The 27,223-nt window shown below is 40.7% G+C and overlaps 1 protein-coding gene across 1 annotated transcript in view; it reads left to right on the forward strand.

Moving 5' to 3' along the window:
* Dscam3 (Down syndrome cell adhesion molecule 3) overlaps window positions 1-27,223 on the forward strand; it is an 823,298-nt gene that overhangs the window by 237,907 nt on the left and 558,168 nt on the right. Inside the window, exon 3 of the mRNA XM_083132903.1 lies at window positions 14,864-15,006. Within this exon, the coding sequence (XP_082989029.1) occupies window positions 14,864-15,006 (143 nt within the window). The remainder of the gene's footprint in view (window positions 1-14,863; window positions 15,007-27,223) is intronic.

The following is a 27,223-nucleotide window of genomic DNA, read 5'->3' on the forward strand; positions in this document are numbered from 1 at the left end:
TATTTTCTCTTTCTGTTTATCTTTTTTCCATTCTCTCTTCCTCCATATTTTTCTTTCCACTCTCTCTGTTTCTCTTTCCACTCTCTATTTTTTATTTTCTTTCCACTCTCTCTTTATGTTATCCTTTTTCCGTTCTCTCTCTTTCTATTTATCTCTTTCCATTCTCCCCTTCTGTTTTTCTTTCTATTCTCTCTTTCTGTTTCTCTTTCCATTCTCTCTTTCTGTTTTTTTTCCATTCTCTCTTTCTCTTTAACTTTCCACTCTTTCTTCTTGTTTATATTTTTCCATTCTCTCTTTCTGTTTATCTGTTTCCTATTCTCTCTTTCTGTTTCTCTTTCCATTCTCTTTTTCTGCTTATCTTTCTCCCATTCTCTCTTTCTGTTTATCTTTCCACTCTCTTTTCTGTTTATCTTTTTCCATTCTATCTTTGTGTTCATCTTTTTTCCATTCTGGTCTTGTCTTTTTCCATTCTCTCTTTCTGTTTATGTATTTTCCATTCTCTCTTTCTGTTTATCTCTTTTCCATTCTCTCTTTCTCTTTCCATTCTCTCCTTTTGTTTCTCTTTCCATTCTCTCTTTCTGTTTATCTTTCTCCCATTCTCTCTTTCTGTTTATCTCTCCACTCTCTCTCTTTTTGTTTATCTATCTACTCCCTCTATCTGTTTATCATTTTCCATTATCTTCTTGTTTTTCTCTCTCCATTCTCTCCTATCGTATCTGTTTCCATTCTCTCTTTCTGTTTATCTTTCTCCCATTCTCTCTTTCTGTTTATCTTTCTCCCATTCTCTCTTTCTGTTTATCTTTCTCCCATTCTCTCTTTCTGTTTATCTTTTCACTCTCTTTTCTGTTTATCTTTTTCCATTCTATCTTTGTGTTCATCTTTTTTCCATTCTCTTCTTCTGTCTTTTTCTATTCTCTAGTTCTGTTTATATGTTTTCCTTTCTCTCTTTCAGTTTCTCTTTGTTTATCTCTTCCTATTCTTCTCTCTCTCTGCTTCTCTCTCTATTCTCCATCTGCTCTCTCTCTCTATGGAGAACAAAAGAGAGAGAGAGAGAGAGAGAGAGAGGAGAAAAAAGAGCTTCTGGTACGGAAACCAAAAGTCATCCTCGCTTCCATGCAGCAAAAGCCGGTAACTGCTTCTTGCAGGCTAACGAGGCTTTGACGCCTAGACGCTCGGCCAGTATAATCCTATGTGAGGTTGTGTTTGTACTTCTGCGTGCTGAGTGCCTCTTTACAACCTCTTCTAACCTAGATAAGGAAATTTTAGTCTTCAGAGAAAGTGTAGTTTTAGTTTTGTTAAGTAACGAATGAATGAATTACTTTTAGAAATTTAGTAAGGACGTCTTTAAGGGGAAGAGTGACAGTTTCGCACAATGTGAATTTATTTCAATGTCGTCAGAATGGGCACTGCTACTACAAAAACCTTGACTATATAAGAGGGTATGAATTTCTCTCCATGTTGCTAGTGGAAGCGATTTTTAAGTTGGTTATTAATAGGGCTCGAAAGTTGAGGAAAAATCCTTTTTTTCCCCTAGTGTCCGAAGACGAGGCCCAACATAATATATGTTCATTTTGGGTCATTGTAGGCCAGAAAAGGTGGGTTTTATTTGTCCTTTTTTGCCTTTTTCGGCGTTTTTTGGCTTATTGGTCCTTTTTTAGCCTTTTTTTGGTCCTAACGGCTTTTTTTTTGCAACTTCACCTTCTTCTGTAACCCTAGTGTGGTTAGGCCAAATATGATTCCGTATCAATCCCTAAGATTATATGTATATTTTATAAAGCCTCTCTGAATGCTTCACGTTGACCAGGGCATTCACTTGTTTTTCTCAGTTGTCTCAGCCTCTGAGGCATGTAAACATTGCACAGTGTTGTGCTATGCAAACCTCCTGAGCTATTCAGGAAACAGGTAGTTTCTTCTGCCTATGGAGTCGGCGGTTTGCATAGTGGCAATTAAAAACACGATTCGGCATGGAGGAAGAGCTCCATGGCCTAGGGATATAGAGAGGTGACTGACTTGGGATTGGAATTGAGAAGGAGGAAGAGGTTAGGAGAACAGTGAGGCAGAAGTGAGACGACGCTCTGGTCAACCAATAGAGAAGCCAACAGAGGACTTAGTATATTTTATTCATCATAATTCATCAGATAGACAGGTAACTATCCTAACACCCAGCCATGATTCAGGTTCAAAGGTTCAGAAAACCCAACGAGTGACCATTGTCTTTTCTAGCAGTTTAGTTCCTTAATCTTATTTGTACCTTTCGTATTGCCAAGCGTTAACTCGTCATGCCAATGACGAGTGCTCTCTTCAGAGGATGAATGATGAACAACTTACATCACCCAGCAATTAATTCAAATATGATTTTTCAAATTCTGTTAATCTAAAAATATATATAATGTCGGAAAGAAGATGCATTTCATTCATATAGTATTTTCGCACTGTGTGTTCCATACCACCAGAATCTTTAATTTTTTTATTCATTAAATATGTAATTAAAACTGAAGTTATTAATTAATTTGGATCACATTTACACGTCCTTTTTTTGATATTTTTAGGTCTTTTTATAGGTCTTTTTTTGGCAATTTATAGGTCTTCAACTTCCAAGCCTTAGTTATTAAGCTAGGCACCATGTTTGAAAAATATGATGAATAAGTATTTATAGAATTCCATGTATTCCAAGTTACGGCTAATCTAACGGGAGTTTCGACTTTTCTTACGACTAGGACATTGTTCAACGTGTTCTTTTTCCGTCCATATATATTTCTACGTCATTGGATGTTTGATATACCCGATAGAACAAATAAAATAATTCTCCCATAAGCGCAATGCATTTCTTCTTGCCTCCTACGGCCATACTGGCAGTTTTGATACGCATAAAAGAGCTAAATTTCACCTTAAATATAGCTAAAGTTGACTTTCAAGAAGCTAGATTTAGGAAGGCTGAATAAAGTGCCTCCTGGGGTAATTTTAGGTGTCAAAGAAAGGGGTTGGGGTTGCTGCTATTAACTTAAAAGTGATGACAATTTATTCTTAGTTTTCACTGTCTAGATCTGGCGGCATCATCCACCTCAATAAACCACCCATCTTCGTATGAAATCGAAAATAAAGGATTTCCGGATTATGTTATCTTCACGTCAGCCACGGCGCTATACAGGTAAGAGGGGGTTGATCGATGCAGCAAATGTAACAATATCACGTGCAAAATGTATTTTCATGGCAAAAGTCGATCTATGTGGTCCGGATCCAGTTATGGCATCATAAAGGGCCATTAGGAGGGACTGCGGATAAATCCATGACACAGCAGATATTTGACACATCCGGTGTTATGTTACATCCGCTGACATTGACAACATCCGGTGTAATTGAACTTCTTTGACATTGACAACATCCGGTGATGAGCGGAAGTATCAATGGAAAATTTTGACTTACATGTTGACCTTGAAAACATCCGTCGAAGAGCCACCAAGGCGAAGTGGAAGGAAAAGGGGATATATGACCATTGATGTTGTTTCTTGGCGTATGCTAACCTAACATGTGTGTGTGTGTGTAGAGGATATGCGCGCGCATCCAATGTGAAACATGCAATGATACAAGCGGCTGTGTTACGGTTGCGGCGCGGATGATTTTATTCCTCGCGAAATATTTAATGTTTTAAAAACAAATTGGGTAAAGCTAAAGTTTAAGGTGTTTTCTGCCAGCAATATAGATAACAGTTTAAATATAAAATGATTAAAGCTGATGTTTCAATCAAGTGGTTCCGGGTTCGATTCCAAATGTTGGCAATATCCTCTACACACACACACACACTCACGTGTTAGGTTAGCATACGCCAAGAAACAACATCAAAGGTCAATTACCGCCTCCCCCTTCTACTTCGCCTTGAGGCTCTTCTATGAATGCTTCAAGGTCAACAGGTAAGTCAAAATTTTTCATTTATACTTCCGCTCATCACAGGATGTCGTCAAGGTCAGCGGATGTAACATAACACCGGATGTGTCAAATATCTGCTGTGTCATGGATATATCCGCAGGCCCTCCTACTGGGCCGGGGGCGGGTGTCCCAGTTCACAGCTAAACGAGTGCACGAAAAAACCAGACCTGACTCCAAAGGAGCTACGTTTGCAACAGTGCTCGCAGTCGCCAAGGAGGGGAGATCCTCGCGGAAACCCTCTCTCATGTTCTTTAAAGAGATATTTTGTTTTCTTGTTACAGGTTTGCTGATGTACCCAAACTTAAAAATCAACCAATCAACTATATCACAGAAATCACGTGGTTTTCCTTTCCATTAACGTCGTTCTTGCAGTGGATGGAAACTAGAGACTACCTATTGTGTTGCCTTGTACATGCGTCTGTTCGAACAAAGGCATCTTTTCTTTCCCCCATTACTCAAACCATTCCCTCTGTACAGCGCAGTCTCAAAATACGCTTATTCAAACCAGTGACTTCTTCTCAGAGGGAGGCACCTCAAACGCTCCCAGTTCAGACTAGGTGTGTAACTCTCGCCGGACTTCAGAACACAGCCTCTCTCTGCGAATTGATCGTGGCTCTCCCTGTTTCACTCGCTGTCTCGCGGAACTCAATTAACTGCAATTAATTATTCCATTAGATGTCGGCAAAGAGAACGGAACTAATAATTAACATTGTTGGAAGAGTCGTTCTACGATGCTTCCATCTGTGAAAAGTATGGAATCCCCAAGAGATGAAACATTACGTTTCTCCTCCCCCTCTCCCTACACTCATATCTGCGTGGGTAGTGCTTCTGAATATATAGAAGAAATGACGTAATAATGTGGTGACAGGTTGAAATAATGAGAGGTGAGGGATGCAAAGGATGTTGGGAAGGGTAGGGAGATGTTGTGGGTGTGCAGTCTCTGAGGAGTTGGTGGCATCGTAGGAGAGAAGGGAGACCCGTAATCTTCCTTCAATGGTCCTTATAATATAAGGGATAAACCTTTCAATGGTCCTTATAAGGACAAAATCCTACAATGATCCTTACGTACGGGCCGAACCCTGCAGTGTTCCTTAAATAAGTACCAAACTCTCAATAGTCATTAATATAAGGACCCAATCTGTCAATGGTTCCTAAAAGTACAAAACTCTTCCTCAGGTCCTTATTTAAGGGTCAAAACTTCTCTGAGGCTCTTACATAAGGACCAAACCAACCAGTGGTCCTTACTTAAGAGCCAAACCTAAAAGTGGTCCGTGTAAAGGTCAAACCCCGCAGGGGTCCTTACGTAAGAGTCAAACACCTCAGTGAACTTGCATAAGGGCCAAATCCTGCAGCTGTCCTTACGTGAGAGTCAAACTCCGCAGTGATCCTTACGTGAGAGTCAAACACCACAATGGTCCTTACCTGAGTGCCAAACCCCACAGTGAACTTGCATAAGGGCCAAACCCCGCAGTGATCCTTACGTGAGAGTCAAACCCCGAAGTAGTGCTTACGTGAGTCAAACCTCGCAGTGATCCTTACGTGAGAGTCAAACCCCGAAGTAGTGCTTACGTGAGTCAAACCTCGCAGTGATCCTTACGTGAGAGTCAAACCCCACAGTGATCCTTACGTGAGAGTCAAACCCCACAGTGATCCTTACGTGAGAGTCAAACCCCGTAGTGACCCTTACGTGAGAGTCAAACCCCGTAGTGACCCTTACGTGAGAGTCAAACCCCGTAGTGATCCTTACGTGAGAGTCAAACACCACAATGGTCCTTACCTGAGTGCCAAACCCCACAGTGAACTTGCATAAGGGCCAAACCCCGCAGTGATCCTTACGTGAGAGTCAAACCCCGAAGTAGTGCTTACGTGAGTCAAACCTCGCAGTGATCCTTACGTGAGAGTCAAACCCCGAAGTAGTGCTTACGTGAGTCAAACCTCGCAGTGATCCTTACGTGAGAGTCAAACCCCACAGTGATCCTTACGTGAGAGTCAAACCCCACAGTGATCCTTACGTGAGAGTCAAACCCCGTAGTGACCCTTACGTGAGAGTCAAACCCCGTAGTGACCCTTACGTGAGAGTCAAACCCCGTAGTGATCCTTACGTGAGAGTCAAACACCACAATGGTCCTTACCTGAGTGCCAAACCCCACAGTGAACTTGCATAAGGGCCAAACCCCGCAGTGATCCTTACGTGAGAGTCAAACCCCGAAGTAGTGCTTACGTGAGTCAAACCTCGCAGTGATCCTTACGTGAGAATCAAACCCCGAAGTAGTGCTTACGTGAGTCAAACCTCGCAGTGATCCTTACGTGAGAGTCAAACCCCACAGTGATCCTTACGTGAGTGCCAAACCCCGCAGTGGTCCTTACGAGAGAGTCAAACCCCGCAGTGATCCTTACGCGAGAGTCAAACTCCGCAATGGTCCTTACGTGAGTGCCAAACCCCACAGTGAACTTGCATAAGGACCAAACCCCGCAATGGTCCTTACGTGAGAGTCAAACCCCGCAGTGATACTTAAGTGAGAATCAAACCCCGCAGTGATCCTTAGATGAGAGTCAAACCTAGCAGTGATCCTTGAGAGTCAAACCCCACAGTGGTCCTTACATGAGAGTCAAACCCCGCAGTGGCCCTTACATGAGAACTAAACCCCTCAGTGACCCTTACATAAGAACAAAACCCTACATTTATCATTATATCAGCCCAAACCCCTCAGTGGTCTTTATAAGGGACAAATTCTGTAAGGCTGCTTTCCGTAGATTTGAGTTTTAAAGCCCAACGAGCTCCATCTTCCTTGAACTTCTAGTTCCTCTACAAGAGGTACTACACTTGTCTTAAAAGATTCTGGATCCTCACTGAAATCGAACCAAGTACAGTTAATAAAATATGAAAACTCTTTTCGATATTACTTCTAGAGGCCAGACGAAGTCAGAGGCTAATGCTATCACATTTTAATCAAGAGTTTCGGATTCAGTCCTCGGTAAGTACGCATCGTTTCTTTGTCTATTTCATCAGTTCGTCTTTCATCTTCACCATCACAATTCAAACAGAGAAATGGAAAATCAAAAAGAAATGTTAACGTATAAAATATATATAAATAACAATTTATCACGAAATATGTTACAAATGTGTCAACATGCACTGATATACAAAACCGAAAAACGTTTAAGTATTATTTTACCAAACTACAAGTAATTTCAATCCCTACAGATCAAGAGAACTACTATTCAAGAATACGTTACATGTAAATTGTAAATATTTTAAGTTGAGAATAAAGTGCAGTCTAAAATTAATATATACGAGGCACGTTCTAAAAGTAGTACCCGTTTGGTAATGAAAAATGAACGTAATAAGTTACTTTCACATTTTACAGGATTCTCGATCTTGACTGCAAACAGAAACAAGCACACAACAACTTCCGCGATGCGACATGCACGAAAGCTCACGTACAACTGACTCATACCGGGCGACCTTAGATGCTGCCTGCGTATTCTTCCGCTGACGCAGTATCCTTCCACAAATAGACTGGGGGTACAAATATTTGTTACGGGGAACGATAAGTGCCTCAATACGATATGTGAAAAATACCTTAAGGTATTTATTTCCTCGTTACCAAACAGTTACTATTTTCTGGACGTGCCTCGTATATATTTTGGAGAAAGGGGGATCAGAGGGGAGACAAGGGAGTCAATATATATCTATTTTGCTCCTTTCTGCCTCATCTGTGTTTCTCTTTGAGTAGTTATTCGCATCGAAGCTCATCTGTATGTAACCAGATCCCTAACATATTATTGCAAAAACATCCCCCTCAGTGCGAGTCTCTGTGTGGCTCGCCGGCCAAAGTGAATGGCCTGCCCTCTGGCGGTCGTAAGCCAAAGCTCACGGAAGGATCGCTGGCTCCCACTACAAACGGGGCTATGGTGTGTCCCTGATGCTAATGAATGAGCCCGGAAACCAAAGTAATGAAGCTAAAAGTGGAACAAAGCAAGACGTCCGCTTATTTTTATTCCCCTTCTCTTTCTCTCTCTCTCTTTCTCACTCTCTCCTATTTGAACGAGGGCAAAAGACACTTCGTGCGAGTCACACTTTTTAATTAACTTCAGGGTGGCTGTCCTTTGGCCCTCAGTAAGGGCACAGCTATTTTCTTTGTCCTGGAACATCTACTCATTCGGCTCTGCGCTTCGTCGATGAGCTGTTCTGTGATTTTTGTGAGTGCAGTGTTTCCAGCCCACGACTAAAAATTTCTCTGGATTTGGTTATTTACTTCGAAACTTTTTCATTGTCGTTTCGAGGACTGTTTTTCTAAATTCAGTTCTCTCCGTCTATTGATATCGGAACCCAATATACTTAATAGTGTTTCTTACTTACGGTAAATGAATGTACCTAAAAATTCATAGATTTACTAAGTGTTTCCAACTAACGACTTGGCAAATTCGAAAAATGTCGTTCTTTAGTTGCAACTTTATGCACCGTTCTTATCAGAGTTGGTACCATCTCGGTGGCCGAGTGATTAAGTGATGGACTGACGATCTTGCCAGCACAGGTCCCGGGTCGAGTCCCGTCTTGACCATATGTATTTCTTTGTTGCACATTTGCTCCTGATTAGCCTAACAAAAGATAGCAGTGACGTAAAATAAAACTACATGCAACGCAGTTCTGATGTATCGAGTACCTTCAGTTGTCGTAGGTTTCAGGTTCGAGTCCTAGCGGGTGTTCTTTTGTCAGTGTCTATTTATATTAATTCATTTACTGCCCTCAATCACAGAAGGCAGACAAACATACACATATACTGGTTTATACTAAGATGGATTGATTTAAATCAGGTTGATTTGAATCGCGATTAAAAAAATCACTGACTTAAATTACTTTCAAAAAATAATTTATAGAATAATGTACATAAGAATTAGTAGATATCAGAATCACTTTTGGTGAAAGTACATTAATCTCGTAATCATTAAATAGTGTTTATTAATCTATAAGAAAGGAAACAAAATATATGTACTGATCTGGTAAAGCTCATACGAAAGTAAATGTAATATGTAAACTACAAACGCGCTTAAATTTCTTTCAATTTAAAATTCAATCATTTTTATGGACAAAAGTAGCAAAAAGTTTGAGAATTACAATGTACAAATCTACTAATCATATTAAACCATATATAGTGTCATTATCATTAAACTGTAAACATGGCAGCTGATATTTTTAAATTATCATTACAAATCGACCAAATTGAACTATGATACAAAGACTGTAAAAAATATTTAGACCTACATACGAGTATATATAGTACAGTTAGGTTAGGGGAAAAATAACTGCATATTCTTATTTCTGAGAAAACGTACATGTAAAATGATATACTACATGACCCCCCCTTCCCATTTGAAAATCTGGATGTAATTCCAAAATGGCGGCTTTCAAGATGGCCGCCATGATACACACTAGCCCCATCTGGTGTGCCCCCATCCCCAATTACCCATATCTGATATTTCATCGCCCTCCGTCAAGTCCTTTTCAAATTAAAAGGGTGGTGCCGGACTTTTGCCTCACCCTGTACATCCAAAATGGTATATTTTCACTGGACGATAAGTTACTGAAATTATTATACTTTCATGAACACATTCAACAAACATTTCAATAGTAGGTTCATACGTACAGTATCAGAGACAGAGACATATATATTTACATATAATTTTTTATTTCCTTTAATCAAACTGTTCAAATATTTTACAGGGCCGTTTACCAGAAAAAAAACATCTCTGTATAAAAATATGTATCTATATGTACGGTGTCATAATATATACATGCAATTTTACGCGGTTTTTTTAAATCAAACAGAACGATTTAAATATAAGAAATCAAAAATGATTTTTTAACTAAAAATCATGATTTCTATACACCATCGTTTATACAAAAAAATACCTCCTCAATTTAATATCTTTCGTAGTGGTAGCGTCGTCACTTTATAATCAATGGGTCCCGGATTCGATACCCGGTGGAGGCACAGACTGGCTCGAGTCCCACTTTAGCCCAGTCCCGATTAGTCTATCTGTGTACAAAGTGAACTTAACAGCAACTTAACATGACTTAGTTCAATGATGTGACTTTATATTACGTAATATTTCCTGCAAAGCTGACGTAACACGTATTAGCATATAAGATTTCCTCACGAGTCACGTGTATTCGCTTACGGCGACTCTGTCCTTATTGTGCACCGAGTGTAGTTATTTACATTGGGGTGAAAGCAAAAGGTTTATGAAACGATGTAAACAGTAAACCTGGAGGGTAAAAGTGGTCGGAGAGTGGTGCTTATTACACCACCTTGTGACAGAGTTCGAGAATGTATGTGATCAGCCTCCGTGGCGGAGTGGTTAGCACAGAAGGCTAGGATGCAGGGGATTTACGGTTCGAATCCTCGCCTGGGCATGGGTGTTCATGACTCATCATTATCGTCGAGATTAGCCAAAAGTAAAGAAACTAATTGAATCAATCAATTGAGAATGTGTGGATACCTAACTTTGTACTCAATTTAATGTATCCACAATTCACCTAAGCTCGCGTAACGAGACAAAAAATGCGACGTAAACTGTGAAAAATGTAATTCTTCCAGGTCTTAGCCACCTTTTGCTAAAATATTTTTCAAAGCAGCTAAAGAGATAGGTTTGGAAGTTAGCAAAGAGAAAACTAAATATATGCTTACAGGCCGAAACCAAGTGTTAGGTAATAATCAAAATCTAATTATTGATAACAACTCGTTTGAAACAGTTTCCAAATTCAAATACTTAGGAGTAATATTAACAAATGAAAATTATATTAAAGAGGAAATAAAAAGTAGGCTTAATTCAGGAAATGCATGTTACTTCTCTCTTCATAAACTTTTGTCTTCTCGTTTAATATCTAAGAAACTAAAAGTTAAAATATACAAAACAGTAATTTTGCCTGTAGTATTATATGGGTGTGAAACTTGGTCCCTTACATTGAAAGAGGAACATAAATTGAGAGTATTTGAAAATAAGATCCTTAGGAAAATCTTTGGACCTAAAAGGGATGAGGAGACAGGTGAGTGGAGAAGGTTACATAATTTAGAACTACATAATTTGTATTCATGTCCCGATATTATTAGAATGATTAAATCAAGAAGACTTAGGTGGGCAGGCCATGTGGCACGAATGGGAGAGGAGAGAGGAGTTTAGAGGATTCTTGTTGGGAAACCTGATGGTAAGAGACCTGTAGGAAGGCCAAGACGAATATGGAGGGATAACGTTGAGATGAACCTAAAGGAAATCGGTAGGGATGGAAAAGAGTATATAGATCTTGCTCAGGATAGGGACAGATGGACGGCCTGTGTTGCTGCAGCCATGAACCTTCGGGTTTAAGAAGGCTTAGTCAGTCAGTCAGTCTTAGTCACCTTTTACGAATAATCGTCCTCACATGGAGCACTTGAGGCTTGTCGGAGCATAAGAGTGCACAAGATTAACGAGAACCACTTCTGACGCTGAGCGTACACCCTGGCGCCAGGCCAATGAAACTCGTTAGGCTTGATTTCCCGATGCCCTGAGACGCAAGCTGCTGGTTCCCACGGCTCACGGCTATTGGCTCTCTCCCTCGGGTCAAACACAGCCGCCAACAATGCATCGGAGGCCAACCAGCGATAGCCGTGGGAACTTCACGCTGGACAGGATGTGCTTTCGCAGGCCACCGGGTTAAAGTAGAGGATGAGTTAAATACGCAGTCCTCGTTCACTACAAAAACCAGCCAGTGTTGATGGCTATATTCAAACCGATTGTTAACATGAGCGGGAAAATTATGGCGCCGTAAAGTTGACGACGATATGGCTGCATTTCAGCGACAGGAAGAAATTACAATTTTCAGGGTACCTCTGCAAGAGTTATCCTAAAATGGTATGCAATAAGGTATATTTCAGTGTATTCTATGTTATATTTTTATTAGGAGGATTTTCAATAAAATCTATTCCGGATTTTCATTACAAACTAAACTTGTTATGTTCCTTCTCACAGACGTTGAACTTGCTCTATTTCTTATTATAGAAGTTAAATTCGTTCAGTTCTAAGTCACAAAACATGTCAACCTGTTTTGTTTCTTATCACATAAAGTAAAATTATTCTGTTTCATATTACAGAAGTTAAACTTGTTCTGTTATTATCAGATAAATTAAACTAGTTTCCTTTCATTTCACACAAATTAAAGTTCTCATATTCATTTTGCTTAAATTAAACCACTTGTTTCCTTTTCAGAACTGGAACTGGTTTTCTTTGTCAATCGGAACTGGAACTGGAACTGGGTTTGTTCATCGATAAGAACTAGTATCAAATCCAAGTCAAATGATTGTTTTTTTTTCATTTTATATTTTATGCACAGATAGGTTAATCCGTACTGGACATATCCCATAGAACCACAGTGCAATGAACTTTCACCACGATCGAACCAGGAATTCCTTGACTAAACGGTGATAGCGTTACCACTACACCATCGGGAAGACTCGATCAAAATTTGAACTGGTTTCTTTGTTGATCTGAACTGGAATTTGTTTTCTTTATGGACTGGAATTGTAATTGGTTTTCTCTATCGACCAGAATTTGAACTGTTTCTCTCGTGGACCAGAACTGGAACTGGTTTTCTCCTGGATCAGAACTGAAACTGGTTTTGTCGTGTGAACCAGAACTGGAACTGGTTTCTCGTGGATCAGAACTTAAACTGGTTTTCTCGTGAATCAGAACTGGAACTGCTTTTCTCTGTGTACGAGAATTGGAATCGGTTTTCTGGGAGTACCATAATTGGAATCGGTTTATTATGTCGACCAGAATCGAAACTGGTTTTCTCTGTCGTCCAGAACTTGAACTGGTCTTCTTTGTCCACCAGAACTGGAGCAGGTTTCCTTTATCGACCAGAAGTGGATCAGGACTGTCGATCCTTTTAATTTTCACAAAGAAGAAACTGAAGGGAACCATTTCCAATTCTGAGGTCTGTCTCAAACACATTCCAGCAATTAAAAGGGCGGGGACACAAAGGCCAGGCCGTCGTGTCATTTATTCTTGCGGGGAAGGAGAGACGTAACGTTCCTCCGAGGACCCACTCGTCGCTGACTGATGAGGCGGATTGTTTATCCGAAGATTTATTCCTTACAACAACACTCGGCTCGGAAGAAATTCCCCTGCGGAGTGGATTTCCATGTTCTCCGCTGTGTAGAAATTGATTTCTCATTTTTTCCCCACTTTTTCCCCGTACGATGTACCCTTTCTAGACTTCATTTACGAATCCACTTCTTTCCTTCTTCTCTGCGAATCCCACTTTCATTTGTTTTAAAGCCACCCCCTTCCCCACTAATAGGGGAAAAAGCAAACGGAAAAACGAACAAGGAGCTAGAAAAGTGTTTTCTGAAATCTTTCTCGATGATGTCCTATTTTTGTACTTTACTTCAGCGTTGCCAAATCATGATGTGTCTGGTAGCCCAAAATATGTGCGGTCAGTGTACGAAATCGTTGAAGACTGAAGGGTAGATGAATTATTATGATGTACATATTTATAATGTTATTACATATAAACGTAAATTATTAAATATTTAAATATAAATTATTAAATATATAAATGAATTAATTTGTCACTTATATATATCAGATACTTATAAAGTAGCAAACTAATTATTTAACCAACTGATTAAAAAGTCAATAAATTGCAATATGTTTGAAATGTTTTTAATATGCATAACTTTTTTCGAGGGGCAAAGGGTCCCGGGTTCGATACCCGGTGAAGGCACATAGTGGTTTGAATTCCATTTTAACTGCCACGTATATCACATTAATACACAGTACGTCTCCTGTCGTAAGCCATGTGTATAAGGTTGATACACAACTTGCAGCAGTGTGTATAGTTCTTATACACAGCTCCTTTGAAAACAAATGTGTGTGTAAAACTACGTACTTTGTTACTACAGGGTGTATATAATAATTATATACACCATCAAAATAGCTCCGGCTTCCCACAAGAAAATGAAAAATTTGGCCTGGCAGTTAAATTGTTCAGTTCCGATCAGGCTGTCTGTGCGTAAAGTTAACTTAAAGCAGAAACTCAAATAAGTATAGATTCGACTCTGAGATTTTTGGAATATGTATCTATGCATGTCTAAGTATTTTTTTGTGTCTGTTTTCTTCGGCAGTCCATGAATTAAGCAGTCGCCCTCCTCGATGTGGACAAACTCTCTGCAATAAGTAACGAAATGCACATAAGGGTGCGTTGTAGCTAGACATGTAAAATATTTTTCTCGAATTTCGTATTTTCAGTTTTGAAATTGTGAATCAAAATAGCATTCAAACACACTAAGAGGAACTAATTATATTATTTTAAAACATAGAGAAATGGTTCTAGCGTGTTCGTAAAAGTAGAGATACGGCAATCATGTTTCGGCGGATAGTACTTGGCAACTTTACACACATTATGGGGTAACTAAGGTGTATCTCTGTCGTGCAAGAGAGAGGCAGCCTTTGAAGGTCTTACCCCATGCATCTGGCGAAATGGACAGAGATGTAAAATCAAGTTACTGACGGTTAATCGCATCCCACTGATGCCACAGCCGTCCTACTCGCCTGATCTAGCATCTGCAAACATCCGACTGTTTTCTACTCTGCGATCAACGTTTTACAATAATAGCTGACAATGAAGCTAATTAGACAGTTGGTGTTCAGTTCCTACGAAAAGATTCGTTTCAGAAGTTCTCCATCACAGGTGCAGTGGAGAAAGCATGGACATGCAGGGGGCAGTACTCCAACAGGAACATTTCATTTAGATACAATTTCTGAGTGAATTGCGAGAAATATTTGATAGTACCTCGCATTTCGTTTATCAGTTTCAGAACTAAAATCTCTAATTAAATAACTGTGGATATGACTGTCCCCTCCTTTCATCTACATTGTTTCCCCTCTTTCTTTCCAGGCAAACTCTAGGAAACGGGACTCTTTTCTTCCCGCCATTTCGCGCGGAGGACTACAGAGAGGACGTCCACTCCACCATCTACCGCTGCAGAGCGTCCAACCTGGGGGGCGCCATACTTAGCCGGGATGTCAAAGTGAGGGCTGGTAAGTACCAATCCTTTATTTTGTTAATTTACTTCCCTCTTATGCTATACTTTCTAATCGTCCGTTGTTTGCTCCACTTTTCTCTCGTATCTAGCCTCAGTGATGTCCATCCAATGATTTCTAGTACCAGTCTCCTACAGATTACTGTCCAACAAAAGAATAACTTTGTAGAAATAGTACACATAATTCTCTGAATGTCAGTGACAGTGGTTCTATATTAAAATATATATATATAGTTAAAAGCACTGGACAGTAGATAGAGCCTAATAAACTTTGCATGCTAATGGTCCAAATGTTTTGTTGATGAGATTTGTTAACTAGTATTCGCCAGCATGATTCATCTAGAAGATTTGACTTCAAGGGTTTGACTGATATGATTGCTGCACGAGTTTGCTTGATACGATCCGTCCACAAGTTTGGTTGGTACGATCGGGCCACGAGTTTGGCGGGTAAGATCGGTTGAAGAGTTTGGCCAGTACGATCGGTCCCCGAGTTTGGCGGGTAAGATCGGTTGAAGACTTTGGAGGATACGATCGGTCCACTAGTTTGGCCAGTACGATCGGTCCCCGAGTTTGGCCAGTACGATCGGTCCCCGTGTTTGGCCGTTACGATCGGTCCTCGAGTTTAGCCAGTACGATCGGTTGACGAGTTTGACCAGTACAATCGGTTGACGAGTTTGACCAGTACAATCGGTTGACGAGTTTGGCCGGTACGATCGGTCCGCGTGTTTGGCTGGTACGATCGGTCCTCGAGTTTGGCCAGTACGATCGGTTGACGAGTTTGGCCAGTACGATCGGTCCTCATGTTTGGCGGGTACGTTCGGTCCTCGAGTTTGGCGGGTACGATCGGTTGACGAGTTTGGCCGGTACGATCGGTCCCCGTGTTTGGCCGGTACGATCGGTCCCCGTGTTTGGCTGGTACGATCGGTTCACGAGTTTGACCAGTACAATCGGTTGACGAGTTTGGCCGTTACGATCGGTCCCCGTGTTTCGCTGGTACGATCGGTTGACGAGTTTGGCCGGTACGATCGGTCTACAGGTATGGCCGGTACAATCGGTTCACGAGTTTTGCCGGTACGATCGGTCAACGAGTTTACTCAGTACGATCGATGGGTCTCGTGAAGGACAAACCCAGCTTCCACGAAACGCCAGAACTAAATACTAAGAACTCTAAACCTGGCCCTCCAAATCTAACAACATATGCATTTTTAGACCCAATCAGAATTGTAGGTTAGGAATTGTAAGGTTAGGGGAACCAGCTTTAAACCTGTTAGAATTTAGTTTTGACGTTTCGTGGAAACTGGGTGTGCCCCACACAAGACCCACGATCGATTCACAGGTTTGGTACAGGAGACCAATCAATTGATTTGGCAGATACGATTGGTCCAGAAGTTTTGCTGACAAGATTCATACAACCATTTCACAGCTTTGGCTGATGATATAAATCCACTGATTTGGCTGATGCGAGTGGTCCACTGATCTGACTAATACTATCAGTTAAAATGTTCACGAAATATAAATTAATAATCCAATAATCATAGCAGATATTTTCACAAGGATTGGTAGGTTTTTTTCCCATCCAAAAACTTTGTGTAAGCTTGTACAAAACAAACTTTTGTGGCGCTTATGTTGCATTAATTTAATAAATACACCAGAATGTGAGAGGTAACTACTGCGGACATATGGAAAATCCAACACAGTTGAATCTGTGCAAGCGGAGTCATGCTTATCGAGTTGATCTCGGAGGAGTCATTACTGAAATGGGAACACTGAGAATGATAGCCTTAATGAACTTTCGTTTGCTCATTTTAACCATAGATGGCTCTGTCCCTGCCTCTCCCTTTTGTTAGTCCCAAGGGAGAGAGAGGGGAAAGGAGAAAATAACATCAACGTGAAGGTTGTCCGAACGCAGCAAACACAAAGTATATCTCGGGGTTGCTAGGCAACGCATCGTAAAAACCAACGTGCCAGGTTTTCATCTGGAGGGAGGTAACACAATCTCGTATTGGCTACGATAATTACCTGCTGTTGCGCCGATCACGCTGTAATACAAGAGGACTTTTTTTCCTCCATTGTGGGCGAGGGTTTTTTTTGTCTCTAAAGATCCTTTTGTTCGGAGGCTCCTCTTTTTTTTTGTTCCAGATTTCCATCTAGCTTTCCACTAACAAACGCTTGTTCTTTTTTTTATCCTCCTGTTTCTGTTGTTTCAAGGACGATAAATACCCCCTGAGTAGTTCCTGGTAATTTCGTCACCCGACACAATGGCACAAAAGAAATCTTGTCCTGCCTCTCTTACGAACCCTTGAGGAATTGTGGTTTCAGTTCATCCGTTTTCAATTCATTTTCTCTTCTCTTTTCATCTTTTCTTTCATTTTTTCTCATCTCCTTCCATTCTCTACTCCTAATTATTAATCATTAATTTTTATACTCTCTATCGTTTCTTCTCATTCATTATTCCAGGTATTTATTTCTCATATTTTCATCCATCTCATCTTCTTTACTTTGCTTGCTTTACCTTCAATTTTCATTTGCTTTCACAGTGGCTTTTTGATAACATTTCGGCCCTGGTTTCTTCTTTGTCCTATCTGTTCACCATTAATTTTCTCTAACTATTTGTATTTTTTAAAAAATACGCTGCATGCTACTAACTTTTACAAATGAAACCCTCTCTCCATCAACCAGCCATTCACTTTTGTCAACTCTTTTGTCTTTTTGACGCAAGTGACATCTATTTGCAAAGGCACACCAGAATGAAACTGTGCCGTAAAAAGAGTTACTAAACTTTTATATAAATGATATGACAATAAAATGTTTTTTCTAAAACTATGTGTACTTGATTGTGTTGCACAGAAAGGTCCTGGTAATTGACTGGCAGTCTCTGTCGGCGACTTCGATTAAGAGGATCGGTCTGCGAATTTGGTTAATTCAATCGGTCCACGAGTTTGGTTCATTCGGAACGGTCCACGAGTTTGGTTCATCGTTCGATCGGTCCACGACTTTGGTTCATTTAATCGGTCCACGAGTTTGGTTGGTCGATCGGCCCGCAAGTTTGATTCATTCGATCGGTCCGCGAGTTTGATTGATGCGATCGTTCCGCGAGATTGGTTCATTCGATCGGTCAGCGAGATTGGTTCATTTTTTAGGTCCACGAGTTTGGTTAATTTGATCGGTCCGCGAGATTGGTTCATTTGATCGGTCCACGACTTTGGTTCATTCGATCGGTCCGCGAGATTGGTTCATTCGATCGGTCCGCGAGTTTGATTGATGCGATCGTTCCGCGAGATTGGTTCATTCGATCGGTCAGCGAGATTGGTTCATTTTTTAGGTCCGCGAGTTTGGTTCATTTGATCGGTCCGCGAGATTGGTTCATTCGATCGGTCCGCGAGATTGGGTCATTGGATTAGTTCACGAGTTTGTAATGATATAGTGGGGGTTAGTTGTGATCACTCGCGATATTTAAATTGGAAAGCGGCTGCGCGGCAATTACAACTTTAGACAATATTTGAAGCCTCACACTATATATTACAAGTTACAATTTGCGTCGCCCTTCTCGATCGACAGTGCAAGAGTCTACGAGCAATGCCGACGAGAAACGCGAGACAAAGCCCTGTAATACAATATACACACAAAATAGATATATATTTATAAACGTATGCATAAGGTCAAAAGGGTCCACCAACGAATGGCACACTGTGCTTTCTCCGTTACGTTAATTTGTCCTCACAATTTTCTATAACACTAACTCTATTTGTCTACCGCGTCTACAATTGACAAAATGAAACCTGGATTTCAATCATCTCTTAAACTCGTGTCTTGCGTTTTATGCACGCATTCATTTGTTTAATACCATTTTCAAGTAAGGCAAAAGGTCAATTTGTATTTGTGAATCATCAACAAGACAACTACGTTAATCAATTACTATATGTATTTCAAGAACACCAAAAAGCTCGTAAAATAGTCAAAACAGAACAATCAGCGTAAGCCAAAACACTATTCACATGAACGACGTGAGAGCACGTCAAATTTACAAACACGTCCTGCGTGTACCATTAATTTACAACAGTTAACGAGCATCTTTCAATCATGCGTAACAAAAATGCATATGCATATATTACTTAAATCCAATTAAACAGTCCACATTAGACAATCACAAATACTTCCCAATTATTTCCCAAGTGTGTTAATTGCGGTGCAAGTCTTCATTTAGATTTTACCCTGATTTGCCTTACGGCATTATTTTTGCCATTCATTAACATTAACTCAATTCTCCCGATTTAAATGCTACCGAGAAAGGGGCAAAGGAGGGAAGGAACATGCGTCCCGGATAAGGTGATATACGTTGCAGAGAACACGTAGATTTCTTTTGTTCGTATGCGAGAAAATTTAACCAAAGTCTTAGTTCGTAAAATCGGAACGTCGAATGGGCGGAGCGATTATACCACGTCGACCACAAATGCAATTGTTACGTTCGTAGATTCAAGTAAGTAAATGCGCGCAGGTCAAAAGTTCAATTTTTAGAACGTAATAAGTCTTTGGGCGACGGGAACAAGATGTGAATCAAAATACAAATTAATAAATCACCCAATTCACTTTTTCGACAATTTTAGCGAACTAATCTTATCCTTAGTTCACGTTGGAGGACTAATGTAAAGGATTAGTATAGACTTTACTTTTTGATAAAAGGGGGGGGCAACGATCTGGAACGTTGGCACAATTATAAAGTTCTTGTAGCACAGCAGAGAGTTTACGTACCTATTATAACAGAAAAGTTCAGCCTCAAAAAGGTCCTGCCATGCCGCACTCCAATCACCGTAATTATTCCCTTAGATGCAGTCCATTTTACGAGTCACGAGCAATGAAGGCTTCCGTCTTCGCAGGCCTCAGGCTAGGTACGTCTCTCGCTGGCTTCTGGCGACCAAAGGGGGAGTGGTCGAGTTCCGTTCCAGTCAGTATCAGCTTCTCTGTTGCACTGTGTGCGGTTTACGTCCAGCCCGTATATACCGAGTGCTCCGCGAGAGGCAGCACCGGTCGAGCAAACGAGGCCAGCGGCCTCGATGGCCGAAAATTGTACTATATTTTACGTCAATTTTCACCTTTTTGGTAAAGTTTATAATATTAAATATTAAAAACGTTACAGAATTTGATTAATTCGATCGATCCACGAGTTTGGTTTATTCAATTGGTCCACGAGTTTGGTTCATCGTTCGATCGGTCCACGACTTTGGTTCATTTAATCGGTCCACGAGTTTGGTTCGTTCGATCGGTCCGCGAGTTTGATTCATTCGATCGGTCCGCGAGTTTGATTGATGCGATCGTTCCGCGAGATTGGTTCATTCGATCGATCAGTGAGATTGGTTCATTTTTTAGGTCCACGAGTTTGGTTCATTTGATCGGTCCGCGAGATTGGTTCATTCGATCGGTCCACGACTTTGGTTCATTCGATCGGTCCGCGAGATTGGTTCATTCGATCGGTCCGCGAGTTTGATTGATGCGATCGTTCCGCGAGATTGGTTCATTCGATCGGTCAGCGAGATTGGTTCATTTTTTAGGTCCGCGAGTTTGGTTCATTTGATCGGTCCGCGAGATTGGTTCATTCGATCGGTCTGCGAGATTGGGTCATTGGATTAGTTCACGAGTTTGATTGATGCGATCGGTCCACGAATTTGGTTAATGCGATCGGTCCACGAGTTTGATTGACGCGATCGGTCCACGAGTTTCGTTCATTCGATCGGTCCGCGAGATCGGTTCATTCCATTCGATCGGTCCGCGAGTCTGATTGATTCGATCGGTCCACGAGATTTGTTCATTCGACCGGTCGACGAGTTTAACTGATAGGATCAGTCGACGGGTTTGGTCGATTCGATCGGTCACTGCGCAGGAGAACTAGTTTCTTAATACAGTAGAGCGTCGATTATCCGAAGTAATTGGGGGACATGGGTGTTCGGAAAACTGGTTTGTTCGGATAATCGAACTGTACATGTTTATTTGCCAAAAAGAAGTACTGTACAGTAAATTTATTCATAAAAACAGGCATCTCTTTTAGTATGTATTACAAAGTAACGTACAAAGGCAACTTTAGTAGGAATATATAGTATGTGGTACAGTTTATTAAACAAAAATATGTACATATTACATACGCATTTTGCATGAACAATACACACAGTACACAAAATTAACGTTTAAAAAATACTTTATTTTGGTCTGTTTAAGCAAGCCTACACGCTTACGAGCAGCTAAGTCACGTACTTTTTTCATTACAGATATCTGAAAGTGAGCGAGTACACAGTTCGGTTAAGCGGTCGTTCGGTTGACCGACGTTCGGATAATCGACGCTCTACTGTACTAATTTTTGTTAAGCTCAAATGGAAACATTAACGTACGAGATGCAAAAAACCATTGACAAACAGCTGTACCGGATAACATTCATTTGATGGATCGAGAGAAATACGTAGTCTTCCACAAGGATATAATAATAATTATACATGGGCAATATAATTATTTATTATTAATTTATTATATTCGTTATTATCATTTCTACTGTTCAATTTTATCAAAGACCTGACCACTCTCTACAAAAAATACTCCGTGGCGGAGGGGTTAGCTCAACGTGCTACTACGCCAGGGATCGCGGTTTCGAATCCTGATCTTAGCAGGATACGGTTACAACTCTCCCGTATTTCCCGGAATCTCACGTATTATAGCTATATTCTTCTCCCGGCTACCGTATTCACATTTTATTTCTCCCGTATATTTAATTAACATCCACAAATTAACAATTTCAACTCATTCCAAGTGCAGTGAGAGGCCTCACCGATGGCGCTGTGGTAGCGTCGTCGCCTTGTAATCAAGGGGTCCCGGGTTCGATACCCGGTGGAGGCACATAGTGGTTCGGATCCCACTTTAAAACTGTAGGTCCAGTCCTGATTAGCCTTACTGTGCGTAAAGTGGACTTAAAACACCAAATCAATCAATCAATCAACCAAATGCAGTGAGCCATACATGATGTTGCACGTTTAAGCTTTGCTTAGTTCTGCAGCAGCAGTGGGCAAATATAAGATGTGTTAGGACTAAGAAAGATGCAAATTTGTGATTTTTTCTCTATTGTGATCTGTATATTATATAAAATATAAATTAAGTCTTTTGTTTAATATTTTCCTTTTCAAAAACATTTCCTGGAATGATGTCAAGCTGCTAAACACGTGCAAAATTTGTCGCGACTAAATCTCCCGTAAATTCATGGCCGAAAGTTGGTCACCCTAGGTCTTGGTGTTCTTTCTGAGTGTCCCTTCAGCCATTTCATCATACGAACAATCATAAGCATCTTCGTGATGAGCCAAAAGTGGAAGAAATGCAACGCTAAATTATGAAAATCAGTCTCCCCGAAGCCAGAGAAAAGAATTGTCCTTGCGGTTATTGGCAACGCGCTTATGTCCGTGACTGTACACGTGTTATCCGCCACTCTCTTCTGGCTCCGAGAATATCCCGTCTTAGGCTTATCCGGAGGAAACGTAGCGCGAAGCATGAACAACAGGTTGCCCGTGGCTCCACCGTTCCCGCTTAAGCTAGCAGGTGCGCCGAGCGCTGCCGGGGGACTTAGGTTGAAAATGACATGCTTAGCGCTGAGCCCTTCCGAGCCGCGGTCCAGCTTCCGTAGGAACCTAAAGCTCCCCCCCACCTCTTTCCCTCTTTCCGAAATCCTCTTTCTGGATGTTAACGCTACACTACCCTCCCCCCTCTCAATCTCCTCTGGACGATCGCTACTCCATCTGTTGCCCGAGCACAGGAAACACGATTCGACAAACTTTCTCCCCTAAACATTTCCTTCCCGAGCGAGTGTTGCAAGCTCTGTATCGATAAAGTTTCAGGCTCGCGCATTGGCATTCTCCAACAGCCAATCTGTCCCATCATCTTAGAGTAGGTTAGGTTACCGCGTGACCTTATCTCAGACTGCAACCTCCCACTAGCCCCTTCACTGAACTCGAGAACACGAAACGAGGCGGCTGGCTGAAATTGCGGCGTTGCCACATCGTGCCCGCTGTTCGAGATGACAGGGCTAACTAACTAACTCTCTAGCCTTCTTAAACCCGAAGGTTTATGACTGCAGCAATACAGGCCTTCCATCTGTCCCTATCCTGGGCAAGATCAATCCAATCTTTTCCATCCCTACCGATTTCCTTTAGGTTCATCTCAACGTTATCCCTCCATCTTCGTCTAGGCCTTCCTACAGGTCTCTTACCATCAGGTTTCCCAACAAGAATCCTGTAAACTCATCTTCCCTCTCCCATTCGTGCAACATGGCCTACTCATCTAAGTCTTCTTGATTCAACCATTCTAATAATATCTGGAGATGAGTACATGCAATGGAGTTCTAAATTATGTAACATTCTCCACTCGCATCATCCCTTTTAGATCCATTTAATGTAAGGGAACAAGTTTCACATCCATATAATACTACAGACAAAATTACTTGCATTTCTTCTCCCTAAAACTGTTGACTCATTGACTCACCATCTGAATCTCTCACTGCATAGATATTGTATGCTTCCTGAACTGTTCAAGTGTGCCATCTACAATATTCCCATCTTCAAGGCCGACCGCAGGATCTAACCCATACCCACTGCATTTTCTCCATTATGATACATACTAGTATTCCGCCTCCTTTCCCCCAAACTAAGCAAAGCATTCTCCCAGCTGGAATTTCCAATCCGAGCAATGCAAAGAGAAGTAAAATTTATTATCTTGCTCTTCAGACATAAAATCTCATATTGTATCTTCTATTTCTATTACCATTACAAATCTTAAAATTGAAATTGAACTGAAAATATCTTGGTGTTGTTGTCAAGTTCAGACTTGAGTCCACTATTTAAAAATAAACTGTATTCGACTTGCTTTCTTTCCATAAGCATCTATAAACATATCTTTGTCTTCTTGTACTTTTTCACGATATACAGATATCAGAGTCCACTTAATTTGCTGTATTTCATAGCAACCCTCATCCATGTTTTTACGTTGCAATTTTGACATTCGAATTATATGAAATTTTTCCAGATATCTCAAGGGGGGCAGCAAGTGCCCTTCCCTGGTCCCCCTCTCTATTTTGTTAACACTGAGGGAAAATGATCATAGACAGGTTGCTAAGATTATATTCACTAATATAAGTACAACTCAACACGGTTTTCTTTCAGGTATAGAACGAGACGAACTATGGTTTATGCCGGCAAAACATTCCTTTCCCTAAATCCCTAATTTCCCTTCTCACGGATCCCACTCCTCCTGTTATATATGGCTACTTTACGGATATGCCAGGAGATGGAAATTGTTGATAGAGTGAGTATATAAAGTGCATAGTGAATTTATTCTGTAAAACTACACAACAGTTCAGATTAGATTACCAAAATAGACTAAAAGTTGATAGGGCCAGAAAGAAGTAGAAGAGAAAGAATCTTCCAGCCAGCTCTTGTTAGACGAATCTTTTTTGTATTACTTTCTAATGATACTAAATGTATGTAAAATAATTCCCAACTTTATGTTGCATGAAGAGGTTTCCTCGGGATATCAAGCAGGCGATTTCCGAGAGCTGACGTCACTCGCATCTTCAGGGATTGAAATGGCTTCAATCCCTGAAGATGAGAGTGATGTTAGCTCTCGGAAGTCTATCCGGAAATCATCAGCTTGATATATTTTCATCATTCGTCGCAGGAAAGCTTCAAGTTTTTTTTTAATGTTGTACGAGGGACGTTCCGAAAGTAAGTTTCGTCTTTTTTTTTCACAGGTAAGCTTTATTACAAACAGAAGAATACAATCTCATAACAAAATACAATACGTTGCCTATTTTTCCACATAGTCACCACCGACATTGATACATTTGCCGTACCGTGAAATCAATTTCAAGAAATTCTCCTTGTAAAAATCGGGGCCCAGCGATTTAAGGAAGTTCCTCACAGCCTGTTGCACCTCTTCGTTGCTTCCGAAGTGACGTCCCGATAGTGCTGTCTTTAACGCAGGGAAAAGGTGGTCTGATGAGGTAAGATCGGAGCTGTAGGCCGGTGATTCAATCTCTACCATCCCAGACGACGAATGTGTTCTGCAGTGACCCTTGTCGTCTAAGAACAAAAGCCCTCGACCCATGAGCTCTGGTCTCTTGCGTCGAATGGCTAACTTCAGTGTGCTTAGTGTGTGGCAATAGCGTGCCGCACTTCCATTTGGGACCACGTTTCCAGCACACGTCTTTCTGCCTTACTGGTTTGAACTCGAATGAGCTCGGGCACGTCGGTCTGCTTCAGCGTTGCCAACCCCTCAGCTACGAAAAGTGCTGTTCGAACTGTGAAATTATGCTAGAATGCCACCCAATTGTGCTAGGGCAGTATTATTATTATTATTATTATTATTATTAACAATATATTTTATTACTATTTTCAAATGTTATATTTTATCCCACCCTAAGATCTATTTATTTTAAGTCGCGTTTTTGCCTTAGAGTCTCTGGGAGTAAGTACGACAATGAGGGTGAATGAAGAACTGATGAAATGGTCTATGGATTATGGGATGGAAAAAACATAATTACATGTCCATACCTTACCAAGGGTCGAACTAGGGCATGTGGCTTAGTAAATTTGTAAAAATACTTCACATATTTTTTCTAGCAGATGGGAAGAGGGAAGATGACATGACAAAGTTAAGCGTCATTACCTTTCAAGTACTGCCGGGGTGAGGGTCGGTGTATAATTCACAAATATCTTTCATATACTACTGCATTTTTTTGCATTATATGGAAGGACGTATTAACCCATTTCCACCTCCATCAACACCTTGCTAGAGACACACACTTTTGTGCTAGTTCTTTACAACTTCCAAATGCTCATACAATGCATTTCTATGTAAATAACAATTTTTCCAAATAAGAAAAGGAAAGGAAAGGAAAAAAGGTACTCGCCAAACGAAAAAAATAAAAACTGCCTCTTTCCCACTCCTTTCTATATTTCTGAGCTTACGACGCCCATTTCTGGATTAAATCCCCACGATCTTTTTCTCTTTTCGGGAGTTTCACAGTTACTTCTTTTGCTATTAGTACTCATTTTTCGAAATTCTTCCAAATATATATTTTATATAAAAATAATTAAAAAGCAGAAAAAAAACACTCATAGATGCACTCAAACACACGCTCAAAAATACACTGCAAGACGTACGCACGAAGAATTAAAATCATTCACAGGAACAATGATTTTTTTCGCCGCGGGAGACGGCTTCCGAAATAGTAAAATGTCGAGTTGACTGAACCGAACCGAACACAAGCTGAAGACAAAGATGGGCAAAATTTGAAAGGACAAACTTTTGAGCGTGGGCCGCCCCAACCCTCCTCTTCGATTTTATGACAGGAAGATGCGGAAGAGATGAAAGGCATTGGTGGGGGACAGGACCACTGGGCCGGTTTACTCTCTTTTGTTGGAAACATGTTCACTCCTGAAATAGAGATGTGCAGTTACTTTTATTTTTACTTCTTCAGAACACTTTCCTTTGAGTTCAATATCTACCGACGGTTGCAGATTATGCTAGATTTGGCTGTTATGCCAAACACAGGGTGCTAGGTGCCAAAGACGGTTAAATTATGCTAGGTTTAGCACCATTATGCTAGGGTTGGCATCGCTGGTCTGCTTCTTATCTCTATTCTTCGGTATTCTGCGCATGCGCCATCGCTCCTCTGCTCTCGCTCCTCCCGTCGTGAATTCAAGAAAGATTGTCTTTTGTTATGGCAATGTGCTTTCTCACTTTGTAATACAGCTTCCCTGTGAAGAAAAATGACGAAACTTACTTTCGGAATGTCCCTCGTATATTTGGATATTTCAAAAGTTTTCGATAAATAAACCATAATCTTTTTCATAAACTACAATCCAAATTTAACACGGATGGCAAGTTTCTACCTTTGCTAGAAGACGATCTGAGTGCGTAAGGAGATTATAATTATGTATAAAAAGAAAGGAAGGAATCATTGAAAATCAGGAAGAAAAAAGTTAGTAACATAAAAGATGTCTTTTTGTCCCAGACAGTTAGCAAGCAGTGCAGTCAGGAAATATTAATGGAATGCTTATGCCGAGTTGGATTTACTGAGGAGGAGAATCAGGAAACGGAGGGGTAGGAAGCACCAGAATAACTGGGGATTGTTATGTGGAAATGGCGGGGAGAATAAGGAGTTGGGAGAGAAGAGTGGGTGAGATTCGAAA

The sequence above is a fragment of the Lepisma saccharinum genome, chromosome 12 (assembly GCF_977018435.1).
Source record: "Lepisma saccharinum chromosome 12, izLepSacc3.1, whole genome shotgun sequence".
NCBI lineage: Eukaryota > Metazoa > Arthropoda > Insecta > Zygentoma > Lepismatidae > Lepisma > Lepisma saccharinum.